Below are 22,038 nucleotides of genomic sequence, written 5' to 3'. Positions count from 1 at the left end.
CGGCTCAGGACAGCATAAACTGTGGCCATCAACCCGATATGATCGACAAATAATCCAACGCTCAGCTAGTCATGCGTCGAGGGCCATAATAGGCCCCCAGCAATAGACCTATCGCTAAACCTTACTCACAAGTGAATTCGTTAGCTACCACCTAGATAAGACAAGAGTTCACTCCGATGCAGTGCGGTTGAAGACTGTAGGCTACACCAAGTCGGGAGCATCTGTCGGGGAAAGAGGGGCATTTTTTGGGAGACCTGTCTATCGACAGACGGAATTGAGTTTCTCGCCTGACTACAACTGGCGCATGTTCGCCCCGTTATCAGTGACAAAAGTCAAGGAGAGCAGCGGACGATGCCATAGAAGGAGAAGGGCAAGAAAAGTAAAGGGGGTACTCACAAGTAACTTACATCGTTTCGTTTCACGTCTTTCAGCTCTCGTCCTTTAGTAGAATGCTTATAAGCGTGACAATCAAGCAGGTCAATTCGTTTTGTTAATAGGTAAAGACGGCTACAATCGACTGTTGAATTGAATGGATGGATAAAACTCCACAAAGTTAGGACGGCAGAGAGATAGAAAATGGGGCAGTAGAAAAACTAGCGTCGAATAAAGTTCTACGTATAATTGTGCAGACGTGTGATTATAAATATGTAAGAACGTATAAATTTAAATTAAGAAAAACATATGTCTGCGAACAATCACAATATATATATCTAATTGACATTGTCGACAAAATTCCAATAAAAATAAGCTGATTAGTTGATCTGTAAATGAAGTGTACCGCTGTGTAGCGTGCCGTTCGTACGTATTAACGTGCACATAAGTCGCTTTAGGGTGTTAATAGTTACTACAAGTGGGGTGACGGTGATTTGGCAAAGACCGGCGGAGACTTGAGACCCCACTTGCACAGGGAACTTCTTTACACTATCAAGAAACTGACCTCAGATATATATATATATATATATATATCTGCAGCTGTAAATTGATATAGTGATTCGGACGCTCTCAAATGGACCCGTTCACCACTTGGTGTCAGCGCGTGAAATGGCGGTAAACTTACAAAAATAACGGCTGCAGTGGCGGCAGCATCAGCAACCCTCGTAGTAGTTCCAGAAAAGTGTCATCTCAAGTACCAAATGTGGCTCGTGTTCTTCCCTAAAGCTGACATAGGAAGCTTGCGAAGTCTGAAAAAACTGTTAACATCTGGATATTTTAGAGAAGAGAGCATCCGTAGATGTTCACGCGAAGATGTGAAACTGCCTCCGACTGGACGACGCACGTAGGTAGGTACAAACAGATACAGGCAAGGCTGGAGGCTTTCCACATCGGCCTGGTAACGAGACGAGAAAATACCCACCTGTAATTTAGTCCAGAGCGCGTGTGAATCGGCGAAGGCAATCAGCAGTAGATCAACATCCCGAAGTAGAGCTTCGCATCTGCGTACCTCGAGATGTATAAGTTTCATCCTAACACGACGGGTCAGTCCGTTATCCATGTTAGGTTTACGGTTCCATAATGAGTGGGCGAATGAACCATTTAACCATAACTTAGAACAGGCCTGCTGACTAATAAACTGCGCCCACAAGCATCTTTTTCCGATACACTTTTTATCATTGTTATTGGTAAACGCAAACGCAATGATGTACATGAAGCCGGGATGCTTAGTATGGTAGAATAAGGCACTGGTGACATTATACCATTTTATGCGTGCACGAGTCACTATCCGACGATGAAGATCTTCAGCTTACAAATAAGTAATTTCGGTCACATATTTACATACCTCCTGTTTCACTGAAATCACTACTCAATTGATCATAAATAAGGTAATCATAGAAAAATTGACACATGCCCAAGTCCACAGATTCCGCAATGACTAATGCAATGATTCATGGTGAACGATTAATACTGCAGCGGTGGCATCCTGCCAGACAATCTGAACGATCCAACGTGCTTAGATGAAACTCATCGCTCGATCAGCAGGTCTCCCAGTACCTCAAGCGGCCTTTCTCTTGAGAACCGCCAAATCTGCATCGTTGCTTAATCCGTCAGTTCGTGGATCCGCGAATTTTCGCGGGATCACTTTGCCGATGCCCCGCAGGGGCGGCAGTCGCGACGAGTACACTCATCTCAAGTAACACATTTGGGGAACAGCTCAGCTCTCTTCGTCTTTTCACCGAGGTCGCTATCGAACTTCTGCAGACGACAATTGTTAATGTTGTTTCGTTTTCACCCTCTGGCTTGAGCGTACCTATGGGTAGCTTACAACTTATTGGTTTCGGGCACGTTTTAGGGAACTCGCGTTGTCGGCAAGCTGGCCCCTCGAGCGCTACGCAGTTTTCAATTGTAGTTGTTGGATTGTGATCGAGCTTGATTTGATCCATCGTCAGTTATCGTTAGCACGTTCGGTTGTGAAACTATTGGTCACAAATAGCATGATCAGTCATGGCCGGCAAACGCTTACTTAGTGCCGAGACATATCGGTCGCGGACGGTCGCTCTGTTAGACGCGGCCGCTTGGAAGATCCAATAGGCTTGTCGTAACGTGCGCGCCGTTTACTAATCAAAACCACGTGGTTGTCTTTGTAAAGCTGAAAAATGTTTACGCGATCCATTATTTTATGGGAAACCTTCAAATGTTCCGTATTATTGAAGAGCGATCGTTATGTTCAAGTTATTCCATGTGTCGGCGGCATGTACATGTAGCACGAACAAATCTGCCGTCTTTGAGCAAAAGATGCATGGCCTTCGCGTAAATGTGCGATAGTTTGCTCGTTTACTTCCACACTGACCTATAGGGAAATTAATATTTCGACTGCAAATGACCGATACCATTTCGTTTTCGTCAACCGATCTCGGCTCACACGTGCCCCCAGAGAGAGCCGCGGCAATGTCAGATTCGTGATTTGTCAGCCAAACTACTAGGGTAGACTCTAGGTAAGATGTTTAACGACGAGCGCGAACATGCATAAACAAAATAGCAATACTATATAATTAAGCAAGCGGTTTCTATTGCAGTTTATTCACCTTCTTTGTATATATTTACCCCTCAAATAATCGGCTCGAAATTTCCAAGAAAATTTCATTTATCACAAGCAGTCGGCTTCCGCGTAGACGTGTCGGCCTTCAACGATTCTCTTCCTAGGGCTCCGAGAATTAATATCTTAGACATTCTAATTCACATGATTTCAGAATCTCGGTTCTCACCACTCACTATTAGAACCCATGACAGGAGTAGCAGATTTCGCGTCGTCCCCACTCGAACTCGCAAAATCGTTAGCAGCTCTAGTAATGATTTCTGACTGCTGCTTCGTAAGCGTTGCTGATCCGCTTCATATTCGATAGGATCTGCGCCTTCTAATCAGTGCTTTCCATCAGGCGGGACTGTGTTTCGGTTTTCCACATCTCGAAAAAGAGATCTACAGACAATTAGGAGAATGAAATAGTGTTAGAGCTAGCAGTAAAAGGAAACCCACGCCGCTACGAGACGAACCGAAAAGCAGTGGTGAAACGGAACTCGGCGGCGAAAGTGAGCACCAGGCCCGGGCCGGCCGTATCCAGTCTGCTTTAGAAAGAACAAGTGACAAGTGACCTGAGAAAAACAACGGCCCAGAGCACACGCTAATAACCAACAAAGCCGTCGTGAATAGTTCTGCTTGTTTGATGAAGATACCTGCATGCCAACGTCAGTACTGCAGACATGGCGATTGATGAAGTATTCTTTGTTCAGTGCACTCGGGGATCACGCTTCAGCTCCGAGGAGGCGAAGCAACAAACAGCATTGTGAATCAGGGGAAATGGTCGAATCCAAGAAATTCGGTACTTTCCGCAGGACACCGATCATTACATTAATACCTGAGCTTGCCTAGAATATGTTAGTTCTACGTTAATAACAGCCGCCGTTGAACTTGAATTTTAGACGGCTGACAGCTCTTTTCAGTACAAAATGAAATCAGATGGTATAGTTATGCCCGGTCTAGTACTTTTATCGCTCTGTCCCTTAGTTCAATTATTACCACTGCTCCATTACGGGGCCAACGTAACGCAACTCATTCCACAACAGCCACCGTATTTCTCGTCGTTACTATAATTTTATGCTGTGCAATGCCGGCATGAGGCAGGATGCTCCACCCAAGTCTGTAACTAAAGTTATATAAAAGAAACGGATAAAACTTTAAAATCAGGTTTATTCTAATCTGAATTCAAGCTCAAAGGTCTACAAGCGTTTGTTTACATGATCTTGCATAGCCCCTTGATATCATCAAACAGCATGGTTGAAATCCCTTACCTCAGGTCTACAAAGGAATGCGACAGACGACACAGCCAAAACCCTTTCTTCGTAATGGCTATTGTTCAAAATATCTATAATATAAAAATGTAAACATTGATCTGCTAAACTCTAGTAAAATCTCCAAATTCGGCTCGCCAACAAGAGTCTTTAGATACTACTGTTCTAAATACCGGACACCGCACAGGTCGTCCTACCGCCGGTAGCTCCCTTCTGCCACAACGTTAATAGTCGCCGGAGTTATATTATTACGTACGGACGACTTGTCCCATTGGATAATCGTGTGACCTTACAATTATGTCGGAACTTAGAATGTGTCCCAGCTTTTTGTTGCCACAATTTGTGTTGTCCTGGTGTCGCTAAGTAGCACGTGGTGCCGTGAGGGCCTCTTTTATCGATGTTTTTGCAGTGCCCTTTGCTCTGCGCTCATTAATATTGCAAATGACATATTCACATTGTACTCATTGGAGGGTATGACCACGATAGCTTTCCACTAGTTAGTACTCAGGTTTTGAACAACTACGCCGCGTCGGTCAAAAATATATACTTGTAGGAGCCTACGGAGTTGTGGGAGGATGTACAGTCTCGCTTAATTACTTTTAGACAACTTGTAGATCACTCAATAGGTAAACCAGGGTTGAAGCTTTAATTAGACGGTAAGAAAACGATTTGGGCTTATGCCATAAAGTTACCTCCAGGTATTAACTAAACAAACTTAATTACAATCCAATTAAACGAGTAATAAGGCAGCAGCGACAAATAAAATATAAACCGTACTGATACTATATGTAGACATACTATTCATGCTGTAATGTAAAGTACTGTCCCTTGTACAATGTGCTATGTGTAATTTTTTTATAGATCAACACATGTTAACTTCATTCATCTTGAAACGTCGTCAGCTGCCTTCCCTTTTACTTTTTTCTCCTTCCCACGATTTAGACAGAAGCGTAAAAGCATCTACCTTACACTACCTCCATGTTCTGTGTCTATTCGAACGAAGGTTTGCCCTTGCGGGGTACTTCAAAGTGCGTTACCTCGGTTGGCATACGATATCGGGTTAATTTGCGCAAGTAAAGAAGCCTAACGTATTTCATAGGATCATGAACCTAGGACCTCACTCAAACCTAAGTTCTAGGACAGGACAGAGCGTATTGGCTGTGAACTGAAGAGCTTAATAGACGCCACCTACCTAGTGTTTAGATAAACCCTGACCGACATCTACCGGTCGATTAGGACATCCACGTTTCAAAGTTGGTCTTAACCTCACCGATAGCACTCAGTTTGCCGTAAGGCTACACGCGTCCTTCGTGGCCCCGTTTTAACCCGTTCTATTCCCTTTTCCCCAACTTCGACTAACATCGCCCACGCCTAATAGGTGTACCAAGAGAGGCGCCTTGAGGTAATTACCAGACGGCCATCACAGGCTATAATCTATGGGAGATTGGCCAGACTGAGCCATACAAGAGTATATTTACTTAGTTCGTAGATCCTATGCTTGCATTTATTTTCTCTTTCGCGCTTTGAATGCTTAACTCATTTGTTACTACTGGAGACCTTTGAGAATTAAGAGAGTAGACGGGCTAGTCGTGCCTCAGGCAGGTTAAGCGAGGGTCCTGACGGCAATATAACAACTTCTGCAATATATGCCACTATACTTCGCGTGAGTCATCCGGCGACAATCACACTAAATAGAAAGTAGCATAAATGCAATCACGGCCGGCGGACGACCCCCCTTCCCCCGTGAAAAACCAAGTAGATGAAAACCAGTTCCCTTCGTAAGTACCTCATTGATGCTCTATGTTGCATCGTATAATTCTGTTAGACGGGCTTAGCTTATGATAAAACTAACAACCACGATGACACCAGTAACATCATCAACAGTAGGTCTACCAACTAGTTGCTGAATATTACTTACACAATATAAGTTACCGTAGGCTTGTTAGCTTGGGCGACTAAGTCCTGTATTATTAATAATTTCAACTTGGTTCCCTAATTCGAGATTGTGCTGTTAATAATTTTGACACATGCACCCATTTCGTGTCATTTATATATCTTTATATAAATCTTTTCCTTCCATCACAGATCGACATTTACCTGCTTGGCGGGTAGATTCTACCGCTTTCGTTGCTTTTTCCCATGCAATAATATTAGACATGGCACGCCGCCTTCATGGACGAAAAACGTACGTATTTGTTGCAGTCAGGATTAACAATAGAAAGCGGGACAAAAGTGTGTGCCCAAAGGCAACGCCTTTCTGTCCGGTATCTACGTGATGGCATCCACAAGTGATGCTTCTAATATGAGTGATTTATGTGTGCACATAACCCGAATAGGCAACTCGGGGGTGGTTGAGGCTATTTGGCGCAGTTCATCATAGTCAGCTTGGCCCCGCAACAACCCGCAGGAAAACTGCAAAAGCATGTTAAAAGCTAAGGGATGCAAACGAGGGAAGATGATAGTGGAAAAAAGTAAGCAAGGGACAAACGGCTGAACTACAGAAGCATCAATTCAAACATCGAACTTTACCATTATCATATAATATCTCGAACTAAATAAGTCTAAGTAAGTACATACCTATATGCATGTATGTAAATGAAATCATCAATCCGCCTGATGTATTGCTATGTTCTGCTGCATTGTTGAGGCTGCATAGTTATGCCTTAGAATTGTTAAGGCGCTAAGAAATGCTGTCACTTATATTATTGTTATTATCTAGATTCTGAGTATACCAATTCAATTTTTTTTTTTCAATAGAGCTGCTTTCAAATAGCCACATTAAGCGCTAGAGCGGCTCGAAAGAAGAGAGAGAAGCTGTGCTCAAGTTATGCTAAGTAACAAGGATGTATTATTGCAACAATATCGAGAAAAGCTATCTCTCAGAGGTCGTATGGTACGGTCTCCTGCGATCGAGGATCATTTTTTAAGCTTCTAGTTGGTTTCCTTACCCTAGCATAACCGCATAATATGACATCCATTATCTTCAAGTGGGGCATGTTTACCATACAGGTACAATATGTACAAGTTCGACCTACGTACGCCTTGCACACATGAACACATACACACATAAACCAAAGGACATTAGTATGATAATGTGTGGGTTTGTAAGGTCTAGTAGAACGCGTACTATATCGACGTGTCGGTAGGTCGGTAATCACTGACTATGAACATTGCCATACGCGAAAAGAGCATACGCGAAAAATAATTCCACTAAGTTAAATCAACTTTTTTTTTTGTTTTTTTTTTTTACTGGGGCATATTTTCGTAGGTGTCATGGTCAATTTGAATATATGAATATAATTAAGCTTGCGTAGTGTTCATGTGTTGTGGGATAGTACGGACAATATAGTTATAAAATAACACACTGGTTATAACAATCATAGAGTACATATCCTGAATTATGCTGTTAAGTCTTCTAGTTCTTTTTATTGTCCTTTAGTATGGCAGCCGGTTATTAGTTTATTATGAAAGATAAAGTAACATTCATTCCAATTGCTTTACATGCAGGGGGTGTAACATCACTTTTTGTTGCAGTCGGTCGTTAACACCATAGGGCATGTTTATAATGAGTCTTTAAAACTTACTTAATTATCTTCCATTCTAGAAGTTGAAACTCTGCCCATGTCCCAGGTATTTGCTGAAAAACAGCACTACGAAAAGGCTAGGTTTGTGCCAGCTGCAGAGATTTGAGACCCTTCAAACAAACACGGAACAACTCACCTGTAAGAGAAACAAAACGAGACGACATCAATAAGATTTTGCATCGGTATATAAGCATCGTGAGAACAACAGCATAGCTAATAACTCAATTCATAACATCCGAAAGTATAATCTATGTGCCCTGCAGGATTATAAATATACTTGCCGATGACACACCTGCTCGTCGACCTGCCCTATAGATTGAATCCTTTCGACCGCTCAGGACATTATAGCAAACTGTAAAACTGTAGCCTGCAACATTGGAGCTAACAAGGAAAGATGTAAAAATAACACAACCTATATAAAATAACCTGTATTTTAAAATTTCATTTCGAATCTCTCAATAATGAAACCACACTAGAAGACACTCTGTGAAAATAATCAACCCGCTAAAAGGTCTTTCCTTGCACCGTTGTGTTTACACAGAGATTGTTTCCATGAGTAAGTTACACAAAGGCATGGGCGCACACGTGCATCACGTGTCCTTTCAGCTTCTCTGCTATTTCCAATAGTAGCTTTCTGATAAACGGAAGATTAGCATAACTACAGGATCGAAAAGGGAGTGACTACTCGAAGGGATCAAATTTGCCGGGGGTAAAATAAAGCAAGACGACTGGTGAAACAAGAATGCAAGCGACTCAATTTTTAGTTCATGCCTCCACATATGGATACATTTGATAATTGCATGGCTGAAACGTATTGCTTTTGGTCTGTGTCGTTTACCAGCTAACCCTCTACCCTTCTCTGAGTGTGCCTGCCTGTCCGTCTGTCCACACAAGCACAATTGTATAACGATAGAAGCGACCTATTTTTTAAACCTTTTGCCTTGCAGGCTCCGCTCATAGTCCATAAGCTCCACAGATCTTTTCTATAAGATAGCAAATAGAAAGAAACATGAGGAACCGCCTTCTAACAAATCGGTTGAAGAGACAGGAAGACAGGGATTAGAATAGCAAACAGGGAAAGCCATTAACTGACTCGTGATGGCTAGAAACTAAGGTCGTCATCCCCCTTCGAGCCGCGAAGAAAAACAACGGTTTCCGGAGGTGTCGCCGCCAAGTAGTGAGAAGTTCCCTTTGTGAACGCTCTTTGACGACTGAGGCCTTTGTAGAATAAAGCAGAAAAAGAAAAAAAAAACCTAAGAAAAGTTGTTCCCATGCAATCGCTGTAGGTACTAGGCAATTAAACACCGATTCTCGCTGTTCTTTCATATGCTGATCGATACGCAGTCGTTCGATACTTGGTTGGTCGCTCGTGGCTGTGGCCATATCACTGTATAGACGCGTAGGTATAGCCATTTCTTGAGCGTTCGCGTCTCCATCGAGTTTGGGTCTTAGCCCAAAGCCCACAAAGAATCAATTCTTATCGTATTCATCAGACCTCAAACGTTTACCCATTGCTGCGTCAGGAAATTGTTTTTTCCAACACCCCAATTGCTCTCCCCTTGAGACACCTCAAGCCGAGACCTCACATAACTTTCGGTGGCTCGCTGCTTCAGTTTCCTTCGGCTATAACTGAACAACAAAAGACGGAAGCCATTTGACCAAATAAAACCGGTGGCAGTTCGATTGCAACAGCTATGTCAAGTGACAGGAAACTGTATTAATCAAGTGCTATTTCTTCCCCGTATTCTGAATTTTCGGCTCTAGTGCTTTTATACCGCTCATTTTCACTCGCTAATACGCTTTGATTTTGAATTGGCGATAGTAATATTGGGAAAAGGAGTACAGCCAGGCGGAGAAAACCATGGAGTTAAATGAAAAAGCCGACGCTGTAGGACATTTTAAGTACTTGCCACTCTTAAAGATGAATGTATTGTGAAGACTAGTGCGCACCTTAACGTTGTTAGTTCGATGCGAGACGTGGTGCTCGAAGGTCGTAGCTGACAGAAAACAGTTACGCCTACGACATCAGAGGTGTTCGCGAGATTCAGATCAAGAGGTATCAATGTGTCTTTTTTTCGCGAACTTCGCAAAAAAAATATATGATACTGGGCAAAGAGCGTTTCGAATATGCTTCGATCTAAAAGAAGTTTTTTGCAACATTCGTTTATAATATTTACATTTTTTGAAAGCATTTGTGCATAAAAAATAGCAGCAGCAGCAGCAGCAGCAGTAACAAAAACGCCAAAAACAGCCACAAACGCCATTTTACGTCTGGCATCGCCGTTCAACATTCCTCCAGACGGCTGGTTACCGGCACGAAACGAACTGTGCCCACACCCGGATTTGAATCTAAATCACATCCGGTTCTTAATATTTGCAGGTGAAAACGTTACCCACCAAGCTATTACTAGGACAGCCCCAAACACCCAGAGTATTCCAGCGCTGTGAGCAGTTAGTTAATAGAGCGGCTTCTGATAGGCCGACCGGCCGGCCCGATACAAGGGAATAGTTAATATTGTTATGTTACCCGTTTGTCATCATTTATTTTATGCGATAGCTGAAGCCTGTTGAAGCATTGTTACCGTTACCAATGTAATTAGAGGGACGCACACTATAAACGATCAGCTAACGTTACTCTTTTTTACAATTACTACATGAAAACAGAGATATGGAGTCGAAGTTCTCGATCAGCCCCGATTCGCTCTTTGCTGATCTCTTTTTGAAGTTTTGTTATAGTCTATTGGTACTGCTCCCGACCGCTAAAATGTTCGGCTAAGCAGTGGCTCCTAATTTTGGCCTTCAAGACATAAAAGCACAGTAAAATGTATGAAAATCAACAAGAGATTCTACTACGAAATCGACTGCTTCCCTTTTTAGAGTCCTGTAGCCCGTTCCATATGTCGTCCGCTCGGCTTTGTTGGACGTATCCCAGGATGCCCGACAATGTCTTGTACCATGCAACCCAATAAATAGTTAGGTTGTCTCCCTTACCTGTGCGATCTCTCATCTTGTTGCAGTTGTAACAACTCGATCGAAGCCCTTTTCTTGCTCTATATATATATGTTTACTTAACCAAAGCTGGAATTCATATACAGCTGTAGTTAGAATCATACTCGCTTAATTGTCTGGAGGAAGCCGATCGATTGAACACTTTTATTCAGTGCTCTGCGTAACGATACCAAGAAGTATTGCACTTTACACCAAATCTGACGGTAAGTAGCTTCATTGTTCCTCGCTGATGGATGTAAATATCTCTTCACTTATTACTTATAGCAAGCCCAGTTTATGGTAGGGATTCGTGTACGATCAACTTGCTCCTTCTTGTTTGTTTCTGTCAGACTCTGGTCTATTATTCTTTGTTTCTATGTGCTGCCGTCAATAAATAGAAGAAGTAAAGCGCAAAGCTTGTGTTAGCAAACCTGACCAGTCGAAGCATCAGATTTGCTTAGGTCGGGCTGCAGATTAGGTCTAATTTGCAGACGACGAAGATAATTAAGCTGCATAGCTCACAGGTAGGTTCTTCTCCAACAAAAGAAGCAATCCGAACAGGTGTCTGTTAGAAATAAGAGAACGTATTGTCTAGCTCATCTTGCAATTCGATATGGTTCGACCGTAGTTTTGTAGGCCGCCAGAATTTGTGAAGGTCCGCTCGAAGCTACCGCACAAAAGGTGAACATTGATGTCAAATATGGTAGTGAGGCAGCAATAGGTTACTGGCGGACGTCAGACCCCGCGCCGGCCTACAGAGTTAGGCTGAGCTGGCCTGATGGCATCGACGTGCGGCGTGTGAACTGGCTCCGCGGCTTTGGTGATGCCGTTGTTGCAGCAACTGTCAACGTGGTAATAATGACGAAACTGACGCGCGACGCCTGTGCGCGATGACGTTATCCGAACTCCGCTTCCACGTAAAGAGGGTGATGAGACATAAGTGTCGAGGGAAAAGAGCGACCGTGGAACGAGTGTACAGTACGTATATTCAAACTCAGTAGTCTAATAAGCGATGCAATGTTCCCTTTTTATATTGCTGTGTACAGATAAACACGATCGCAATGGCATTGTCCCATCATAGCATATCCCTTGAAATGCACGTCAGATCATCGCGGTGTTAAGTTCTGCCGACGGCTCCTCAAAATTCTTGAATATTACCTCTTTTCTATGTCTTTGCGATGTTACCATGTTGTTTTGTCGAAGAAACCCAACAGTCTTGTGGTTGCTTTTTATCGAAAGAGGTTCAAGTATAGAACGACCGTGTCACACGCATGCTAGATAAGGAATGGTGGCAGGGCAGCCGGGCCACAGACATGATGCCGAGAGTTCTCCCACATGATTAGGTCGTGATATCCGTCAAAAAGGAGATCGGACAGACGGAACATAGATTGGTTTTTGTTTAAAGATATAGGTAAATACGTATGCGTTATATCTTCATCTATTCCAGGATGGATATTCTAGTGCAGTTGGTAGCATATGCACATTGAAAAACACGAAAAATTAAAAATCATACAGTAGATCCCTTTAGTTCAATCCAATAAATAAGCGTTTTGTAGTGTTTTATCTAGTGAGAAATTAATCGTCGACTCTTGATAGGATTTTGTTAAAACGATAGCAAATATGGCGACCTTTGTCATACTAGTAGTTGTACAAAGCGGCTGTTACGTGTGCGCTTGATAATGCATGATTGCGTTTCGAATATAAATACGTGCGTTTCGCGTCACGCATAGCACGCTTTTGCGCTGGCTTTACCTAAGCGGGAGTTCAGCTGTGGCAATAAGCGCCCAAATCAACAAAACTACTCGTCACGTCAAGAACGTCACCTGCGTCCGTACCACTAGTGGCTACTACGTAATTGATTTTGTGCTCCAACACCAGCTATAATTTACAAAACATTCGAGCCCACCGACACAGGGACATACTTCTTCGATGAGCTCATCAATAAGAACAATAGTTAACTGCACAAACAAAAGAAGCTTACAACAATTACAACTACCGCTGCTTTCAGTACGTTCATTTTGACTAAATGGAAACCCAAACATATTTGCTAAGACTCGTCTGCCCAGGCTATCGTCGCTATTTTTCTTTCCCGAGTCCACGTTGTTGCATTAAGCGCATCGTAAAGACAACCAGCTTATATATGCTATCTACATATTTTCTTAAATTAGAAAATTCGTTTCACACTAACCGCAGAGCGTGCGCCCGCTCGCCGGTTTGGGTTTGGCCGGGAACGGATTTTTCGGAAGAAGCGCCACCTCGGCCCAGCTTGATCCAACGTCGTGTGTCGTTAGCAAAGGCGAATTAGGCCTAATTGACAAAAATCATCTAAGCCCTATTCTTCCTAGGGTCGAGCCTCCTAACAATGATTTATAGCTTTAACAAAATGCCGAGACATTATTATCATAACTCATGCTCGAATCGCAAAGCATAGTCTTGCGTACCATACTTCTTATACGTTGTGCGTCCCTCGCGCCACGTTCGGTGCTTAGGCAACGATGTCTACGGTGACGTTACTATTATAAAAAGTTATCGACCTAACGGAAAAATACGTTGGTTGCTAAAAGCATTCTTCGCTTTTGTATTGAGAGCAAATATTTAAAACTTTAGCGTTGTTGTTTTGAGAGTAGGACTTTTAGATTTGATAGGATTGACAAAATGAGTGGAAACGTACGGAGATTAATCGCTTTCTGATACCTAACTAAATTTATTCGATTAAATTCGAATTGTTGAAAAATTGAAGGGTTCTGAGGACAATGAAATGTATACAAAAAGATCCGCATGTTTGAGGTTTTCAGTCGACATCCTAGGTATGTATTGGTATGTTATTGCTATACCTTTTTTCACAAATGTGTGTCTATCAATTTATTTGTAAGTGCCAACCACCCCTGTTCCGTTTGACAGTATGTCGTTGCTTTATGATTGGAGTGTATTTATAACTGATGCAATCACTCCAATGTCAATCATCTCCTATCCTGCGTCTTGCTCTCTCTTTTTTTTTTGTGTGACTTCGCCACCTGCCTGTTGATCTCTGTTTGCCCAATCGAATCTTTTTAGAGCTCGATGGGTACAAGGTCTATCAGTAGTATTTCTTAAATGGTTAGATTTAAAATCTTCTTCTAAGTAACTAGCCCGCAGGCAACCTAACCCGCCTGTACTACCTAAATACGGATTAGCCTTTCAGCAAACAACTTACATTAAAAACTCCGCCGGACGTTTACCGCGAACACCCCACGGAAAAACCTAACTGACTAAGCAATAGCCGCCCATTTGTAGGACCCATGTAGCAAACACTTATTTTGTAGCATCCGAGTCAAAGCCTTGACGACGAGTTTTTTTTATTCTGTGATCAGACTGCAATGTCAAGCCTGCTACAAGTTACCGAGACCTTTTGGTACCCATATATATGGATGCAACGTATATAGAAGGTATAATAAGTCATAACAACAACGACGACGAGGACGATGATGACGACAACAAGCAGAATTGTCAACCATGGCGCGACTGTTTTGCCGAAAACTTCGTCACTCTCTAACTCTTAGCAGACGATCCAATTCTATTATATGTACTGACAGTGGTACAAGCTGCCCCGGTCGCCACCTGCTTTATGCCATTTTATCGCTGTATTGTATTGGCTAATGAGCGCTTCACAATTGCTGTTCTAGCGTTATTAGAACACCTTTTTTTTTGCCAACTACCCGTACGAGTGGGTGAGAGGAAAAAACAAAATGTATCAGTTTCGTATACTAAATGTTGTGATCAGAACGTGCGTGTAGTTGACTGGTTTTAGTCAGATAGTCCGTCAATAATGACATCAACAGTTTATCGTCCGCTGGCGTCCATCGCTGACGAAGCTAAGAATAAATCGCGGGGAAACAGACTCGCACTGAATAACAGACCTGGGCGCAGAGGTCTCCGTAATTGCAGATGATCTCAGACGTGTCAAAAATCGGCACCCATGAGGCGATTTTTATTATATACTATTTTTACTATTCTGTTCTATCGAATCGCAAATCGGTTTATACGTGAAGCTTGTATAATGGGCCTGTAGGTAGATGAAAAGAAAGTGTTTAATGTTTATCTACTCAGCGACCGTTTAGGTTGGGAACTGCTAGTGGGCACGAAACTAATGTCGTGAGATATTAGCAGACGCACACGAGAGTGTAAGGCGAGAGTAGAAAGGCATCGCAAAGCGTAGCAGAGTGGCTTTTTCGTCATCGAATTCATTACATTTTGCTGCTCTCGTGTTGGTTCGATGCCAACGATTTTGCCTGAAACTTGGGGCACGAGATGGACATGGCCAGGTTCAAAACCGGGCATAGATACGCTCCGTTTCGTGCTAGAAAGGGCCAGCCCTCTTAGGCATCGCGTACTTATCAAACAGTAATTATTCGTACTATTTAGATAGGTGCATAGTGCGCCACTTGGAGAAATCGCTCATGTTTAGACCTGGATACGATGTAATTTATAGCTAGTTCTGTATGAATAATCGTATTAGAGTAAAGGTCGAACGCCTTTGCAAGGTCCCCTCCTGGCGTAGCTTGCTCAAATGAAGTTAACATGTGGACAGACGGCAAGGAGCAAAAAGCATGCCAGGCAACTTTCGATCTCTGTATAGGCTTCAGTATTCGAAGCTGTAAAGTTGGCCAGTCGACAATCGAAAGTTAGATACCTTCATAATCGACTGTGTTACTTCTTGCGCGTCGGTGTAAATCGGAAATGAACTATTATCTGTAGTCGAGGTATATGCCATATTTGCGACCCAGCATCTGTTTACAAAAAGAAGAATATTGTCACATATCAGACTGTAACTCCAAAAGCCAAATTTCACAAAAATAACTCACATATATTACTTACGAGACACCAGCATCGCTGCTCGTCCAACTAAAATCAAGGACAACTTCTCTCCACCTGACGATCGTTAGCAGAAGGCGGCATCAGCGGAGGCGCCCGCTTATATCGCTGACCCGAAACATATATGCACCCTACGCCATCACTACTATTCTAAATACGCCTGTATTTCCTTTATTTCGTTGGTCTGGACAACGACAACTCAGAAAAGCTGAGTAGGTAGCTAGCCGCGAAAAATAATAGTGAAACAATCATCGCAGTAAATATATTTACTATGTATATAAAATATGCATGCATATAGATGAAGTCAATCAATTGAGTTACCAAAAACATCTGTTCAAAGGTTGCAAGCGAGGCGTCTAAGCTGCTGACACGCTGACTATTTACACAAGTAGTAAACCCACCAGGAAATGTTTTTTTTCCTCAAAACAGGGCGCCCAGCCAGGCGAATTATAAGAATAAATCATGAAGCCTTTGTGGCGCTTCCACATATTGTAATTTTATAAAGAGCGAATGTCTAGTGACATGAAAAGCGTGTCTGCTGAAGTGCAGGCCTCAATGTTTGGCACTGTCCAACATTAGTTTGCGATTCGAATGAGAGCGAAGTCTTGTCATATACCTTTTACAGAACGGGGCAAAGGTCTCTTGACAGTTTGAAAGTACTTGACCTTATGTATCCCTTAATGCTACACGCTATTTGCCCTGCTACTTTAACAGACGCATAATAAAGATTGTTCATGCGCCCAGAAACTATAAGGTGACTTTTATATATATATATGAAGGGTCTTGAAAAGCAGGGGCACGTCAGACATGTCTGAGGTAGCTTTCGAATCTTGCTGACATGGCCGATATTTTTGTAACGGAAAGTATCAGCCGACTACAACGTGCGCTGTACCAGTTTTACCGTTTTGAGGAAAAAACCCACCAGGAAATGGTTTTTTTTTCCTCAAAACAGGGCGCCCAGCCAGGCGAATTGTAATGGCAGCGCAAATTGCATGGTACCTGTGTGCGCTCCACATTCGCTTTGAAAGGAGAGCCTGGAGGGAATTTTTGCGGGGTCAAACATTTTGTCGCGCCAGGCCACACCAGCAGCATTTTCCTTTTATTTCGAAGTTACCCAGGGGGGTTCCTCCAACGTATGTCATTATGCTTCTATTCGCTACCAAACGACCTTCTAAACTACCAAATGTTATAAAACGATCGACTAATATCCGGTAAAAAAAAAGGACGCTTCGACTTCACTCTACTCTGGCCTCTAGTTTGAAAGGCAAGTAACGATTTTTCGTAAAGCTTATGTATCTTTCGCCCAGTGCAGTGTGTCCATCAGCGTAACTAATGTTCATTTGCAGAGTACAACAGCAACGCAAATACGTGCTTTACGGGATTTGCGTGTTATTCGTTTTCGTTATTTTTTTTTTTTTGCTTTATGCCTCACTTTGTTCCGTGACACACCTTGTGATTGTTTGTCTTATTTTTAAAAAGACACCTATAGTATGAGCTTGATTCTGCTACTGCTACCACTGCTTCCTGTCCATAACCTTGACATTTACTATTCAACAGCAGCAGAATCGTAATTTTGTTGGTTTCTCTGCTACTACCGCCGTTGTGACAAATCAAATCGTCATTGATCTTCTGTAATTCTGCGCACATTGATATTAGTCTCTATTGCTGAGCTAGTTGGATTGGCTTCGTTTGCATCGGCCGAAGTATGTTAGCTTCACTGGGTTCGATCTAGACCCTCCCCCCCTCCCCCCCTGGAAGTCGTTATCGCCTTACGCAAATACGACCTACCATCAGTACCACATTTTGCCCATCAACACCGCCAACACATGAACCACATATGAGCTGCAGGCTCATTTGTAAGGAGGCAAGGCAGAACAGGACAAGCTGAGCTACAAAAGCTTACACTTTGCCAAGTCTGATAACCAGACTTAGTGATAGCCAACTACAACGTGTCCAGCCTTCGAAATCATTTCTTCTACCTACTTCCTTACCCCCGTCGTCTGCTACCTGACATCGTTCAGATATCGTCGATGCTGGTCGGTGGAGGCGTTTGGGAAGACTGGCGGTGTGGGATATTGTGGGTTCCTGTTATGGAGTTTTTTTTCGTTGAGTCACTATCAAAGGATCAGTCGTTTTGTAAAACGGGCGCCTTGTAAATTATGCCTGGACCGTGCCGTCTGCATTTTGAAATCTTTTCAGCTTCCCGATACCGCTACTGCTTCCAATAAAAATCGCTGCCACTGCTGCTATCATTGGGCCGTTTACCCAGTGAACACAGGTGAAAAAAGCTTGACTTGGGAATGCGTGTATCGTGTTAGCCATTCTTTTTAATTGTTAGTGACGTTTTTTATAGTTTTAATTAATAGACAAGGTTCGGTACCAGGACGTTGCAACGCTGCAGAGGAATAGGACATTTCGCATGATGTAGTAGTTAGGGTAAAATAACAATAATAGAAGGTATTCGATTTTTCTCGCCCAGAACTAGTTCTATCATAATCATTATGATGCAGCTTGAGCCAATAAAGACCGAAAGCACCCCTGAGCTTCAGCCGAAAGTTAGTTGGATGCTGGTTCGTTGAACTAACAAAGATGGTTCGATACCATTGGCTGTCTCGCAGGATCGATGCGCTACAGAAATATTAATGGAGCCTTATTAATTACATAGGACGAAATATTTGAGATAAAAAAAAAACTGTTAAACTTAGAAGGAACATGAACATTTTCAAAAACATAATAGAGCAGCGGTAATCGTGGTTATCTAACTGCAAGACCACACAAAAACTGTGTTGGCAGAGAATGAACGAACGCTTTTTAAACTCCAAACTTAAATAGATACGAAATTAATAGAAAATATACTACAAATCGTTCTAAAAAAGCTATTATCCCTTATATCTTTATATTTTTTTTCTGTGACTGGACCGTAATACATTATCGCCCATGCTGGCTTATTTTTTTTTACTCTAGAAATAAGGATTCTCATTGTTTCAATGTTGAAATTCGCAAACGATTTCCCACATTCTTACAAAATTGAATTTTTCCACAACAAAGGAGCAGACGTTCGGAATTTCCGGTTTCTACAAGTCGAAATCCTTCTATAATGTTCTTATAAAGCACTATTGTTTCATACATTGTCTATTGGTAATTGTTTATGATATCCGACTCAATCTATTTTTTAACCACATTCATTCCCCTTGTACTATACAACATTTTCTGACAACTCAGATGTGCATGCTGTTTTTTTGGGATCCCTCTATCCCATACGATCTTTTGTGTCCATTTCCCTGTCTCTTTACAAAAAAAAATTTTGTTTCCATATAAACAAACTCGCTATGGCAGTCATAAGCGTAGACCGTTATTAGAGCCAAGTAGAATGGCGCCCCTCGTTAGCTGCCCCGTGGCCACAGAAGCATCTGCATTGCTTAAAGAGCACAATCGCCTACAAGCGCTCAGAGAGAGAATTGACTGGCTGAAGCAGTCCATTTCTCATTTTCATTCTTGTTTATAAGACAACAATGATAACGAATAGCAGCCCCGTAACTGCAACGACGACTTGAGGTCTCACGAAAAAAATTCGGTGGAAAGGGTAAAAGGGGCGAGCAAGAGGCAGATAAAGGGCAAACATGGGACTGAATTGAAGTGCTGGAGGCGACTATCGGTGACTGCTGACGCGACGACTCGTTTTCTCTGTCCCGGACGTTGGGTCTGCTTACACAAAAGTCTGCCGCAGGAACTCGCTCTCGAGACGCTGAGCCAGCGGCTCAAGAATCCTTCGGTTGCCGCTGGGGACATTGGAGAGGCAAAAGGACAGCAGCTGTAAGGGTTGCTGCTCGCGCAAACTGTCCTTATTGTCTTAAGTTTGCCGTCTCCCTACACAAACGTAGTTATCTCGGAGAGTCGGTGCTGTAATTTTGCTTACTAGATTTAGAGAGACTAGGTGAGATGGGGTCTAGGTTCGAACCCAGGCGTGGACATACTTCGTTTAAGCATGAGCCAATCGTCTACAGTGATGAAATATTTATTTTAGGTGAATGTAGCCGTCAGATTCAAAAGGTGAGGAGCTAAGCTCGATTTGTATGCTCCATGAAATGAGGATATGTTGACACAAAAAGTAGTGATGATAATAACGTCAACGAAGAAGTCATTTGTATCAAACTATATAAATCAGTAGCTATCAAGGTGGGGAAAAGGTCCAGGAGCAGGTTATGAAAGACAGGAAAAGAGGTTTCTGCGAATCGCCAAAGCAATTAACTTGTCGTAACATCCATTTATACTCCAGATAACAGATTCATTCAATACTAATAATGTTGACATGGTTACGTTTCATAAAAATCGTTCACTGCATAAGGGGCAGAGGGAGAGCAACTGTATGCTACGTGTCTCAAGGTTTGAAATTAACGCCATAAAGTTGATCAGACCGAAGAATACACAAACCACAGTGCGATAGAATATACCAAATGGGCACGGGACGATGTCATTGAATAGATGACACGTTACAGAACGCTAGGTCCTCCATAAGCAAACTGCATCATTTGGTTCACGCAATCTATAATTAGAGAGACATCTAAAATATAGATATTTTGCCTGACAAAGCAGTATAGTGATAATAAGGAGACTGCATTGTTATCGGTCGAGTATACCAGCAAATGAAACGCTTCTAAAGTTATCCGTGCTTAGTATAGGAGTCCCGTACGCATTCACGTAGCTTTATCGATGTGCTTAGCTAATCATATATGTATCATATGTTTCGGCCATGTAGGACGCCTTATTCGTAGATAACGTAAACGCTCCTTTTGGGTTACCTACATACAAAGAACGATGTCGTGTTACGTTTGAACGTATAGGATCATATGAACGCAGCACATAATGGTTAACTCTGGCCATTTCGAGATGTTTTTGCCTGACCTTTGTTTTCTTTTCTTTCAAGGAGAATTTCCCTAACGCTATAGCGCCCATGTAATACTATAGCAATATATATATTTCGGAGAACTCGTTGTATTAAGGCAAGCTTTCAGCTATTTAGCGACGAGACCAGAAAGTGTACATTCTATGTATGTAATATGCTATTTACTGCCGTAATAATGGACGCAAACCGATGTAATTATCAGTGCAATCTATTTCATCAGATAAAGTCGGTAGCAATTCTGACCCCCCATGGAACAGATCTTCTTAGGATAAATTTATGACAGAGTATATGACACTGAACTAATATATAACATCAAGCTACAAACATTAGCATGCGGCTACCAAAAGAGTAGCCGTTACATTAGTAATGAAGCTACGATTGACTAATTCTGATTGTTTTAGTGAATACTGTGATGCCAGCTGGCTTCTGGAAGAGTGCTCATGTTTTTGCCAAGACCCGTTTTTTTGCTCGAAATTAAAAAATCAACGAAAACGTTGCCTTGCAATAGAATTGTAGTAGGTGAAACTAACATCCACCCTTTATCGTTAATATAACTATTTTTATTTAATTATAAATCATATCGCATAGATATCACAAGTTCGCGGCATAAGGGTTGCATAGACTTCAAAATCAAACGTAGTCCATTTCGGGTAATTTAGCGTACAATACGATATGATACATTACAGGTCGCTTACCCATGATCGTGACCTGATACCTCGATGCGTCAAATGTTCCGCGCGCCTTGCGTTAATCTTAAGTATTATGACACTATGACCTTATCGAGGAATCACCTCTATATTACTTCACTTCTAGTTGATTTTCTTCTATAGAACGCTTACAGTGGGGAAACTGGCTAGCCATTAATCTTTAGTTTTCCGTCGGGGCCTCTTACCTATCTCCTTCTTAGAAAGATGCCACACGTTTTTTCTTTCACCTCTTACCGGCCTCTTTCGTCAATAACCGCTGCTATTGGCGATATCTACAAATCGGGTTGGCATATCAGATATGCAAGTCAACTTACTCCCATACCTCTGTGGTTGGCCACAAGGCGGCTAGCCTAATAGCCCACAGAGAATCGTCGGAACCTGAGCAACTGAGAGAACCCAGAGAGGTTTTGATCTACTGAAGCTACCCGTCTGACCATCCCTCTGAGTACCTGCAACGCGTTTGTTTCCCGTGGAAAAAGAGTCAAAGAGGAAAAAGTTCTTACCGTACAATCCGAGAAGCAAAGAATGTATATGTAGAATGCCTAACCCACATTAACTTCCCGTATCTTCTCATTTCTACGCTACATGTAAGGCCCCTTCTAGTATTATATATGTTTCGATAGCTAACCATTTTGAAAGCCGATCGGTCGGGCGGTACGTCAAGTCCACAATGGCGTTTAGTACCTATATTCGCTAGATTTCTACGCCATTGCCATAGTGTAGA

The 22,038-nt window shown here is 42.3% G+C and overlaps 1 protein-coding gene across 4 annotated transcripts in view; it reads right to left on the bottom strand.

The window, feature by feature from the left end:
* Positions 1-7,540: 7,540 nt before the first annotated feature.
* The window catches only part of LOC111265266 (uncharacterized), a 281,436-nt gene continuing 266,938 nt past the window's right edge, over positions 7,541-22,038 (bottom strand). For all 4 annotated transcript variants that reach the window (XM_086970425.1, XM_022841793.2, XM_086970428.1 and 1 more), the window contains one exon: positions 7,541-8,001. In XM_086970425.1, the coding sequence (XP_086826551.1) occupies positions 7,978-8,001 (24 nt within the window). In that variant the 3' untranslated portion in view covers positions 7,541-7,977. The remainder of the gene's footprint in view (positions 8,002-22,038) is intronic.

The sequence above is a fragment of the Varroa jacobsoni genome, unplaced genomic scaffold (assembly GCF_002532875.2).
Source record: "Varroa jacobsoni isolate VJ856 unplaced genomic scaffold, vjacob_1.0 scaffold_102, whole genome shotgun sequence".
NCBI lineage: Eukaryota > Metazoa > Arthropoda > Arachnida > Mesostigmata > Varroidae > Varroa > Varroa jacobsoni.
The sequence above is the reverse complement of the archived record's forward strand: the minus strand, read 5'-3'. Positions and strand labels throughout refer to the sequence as shown.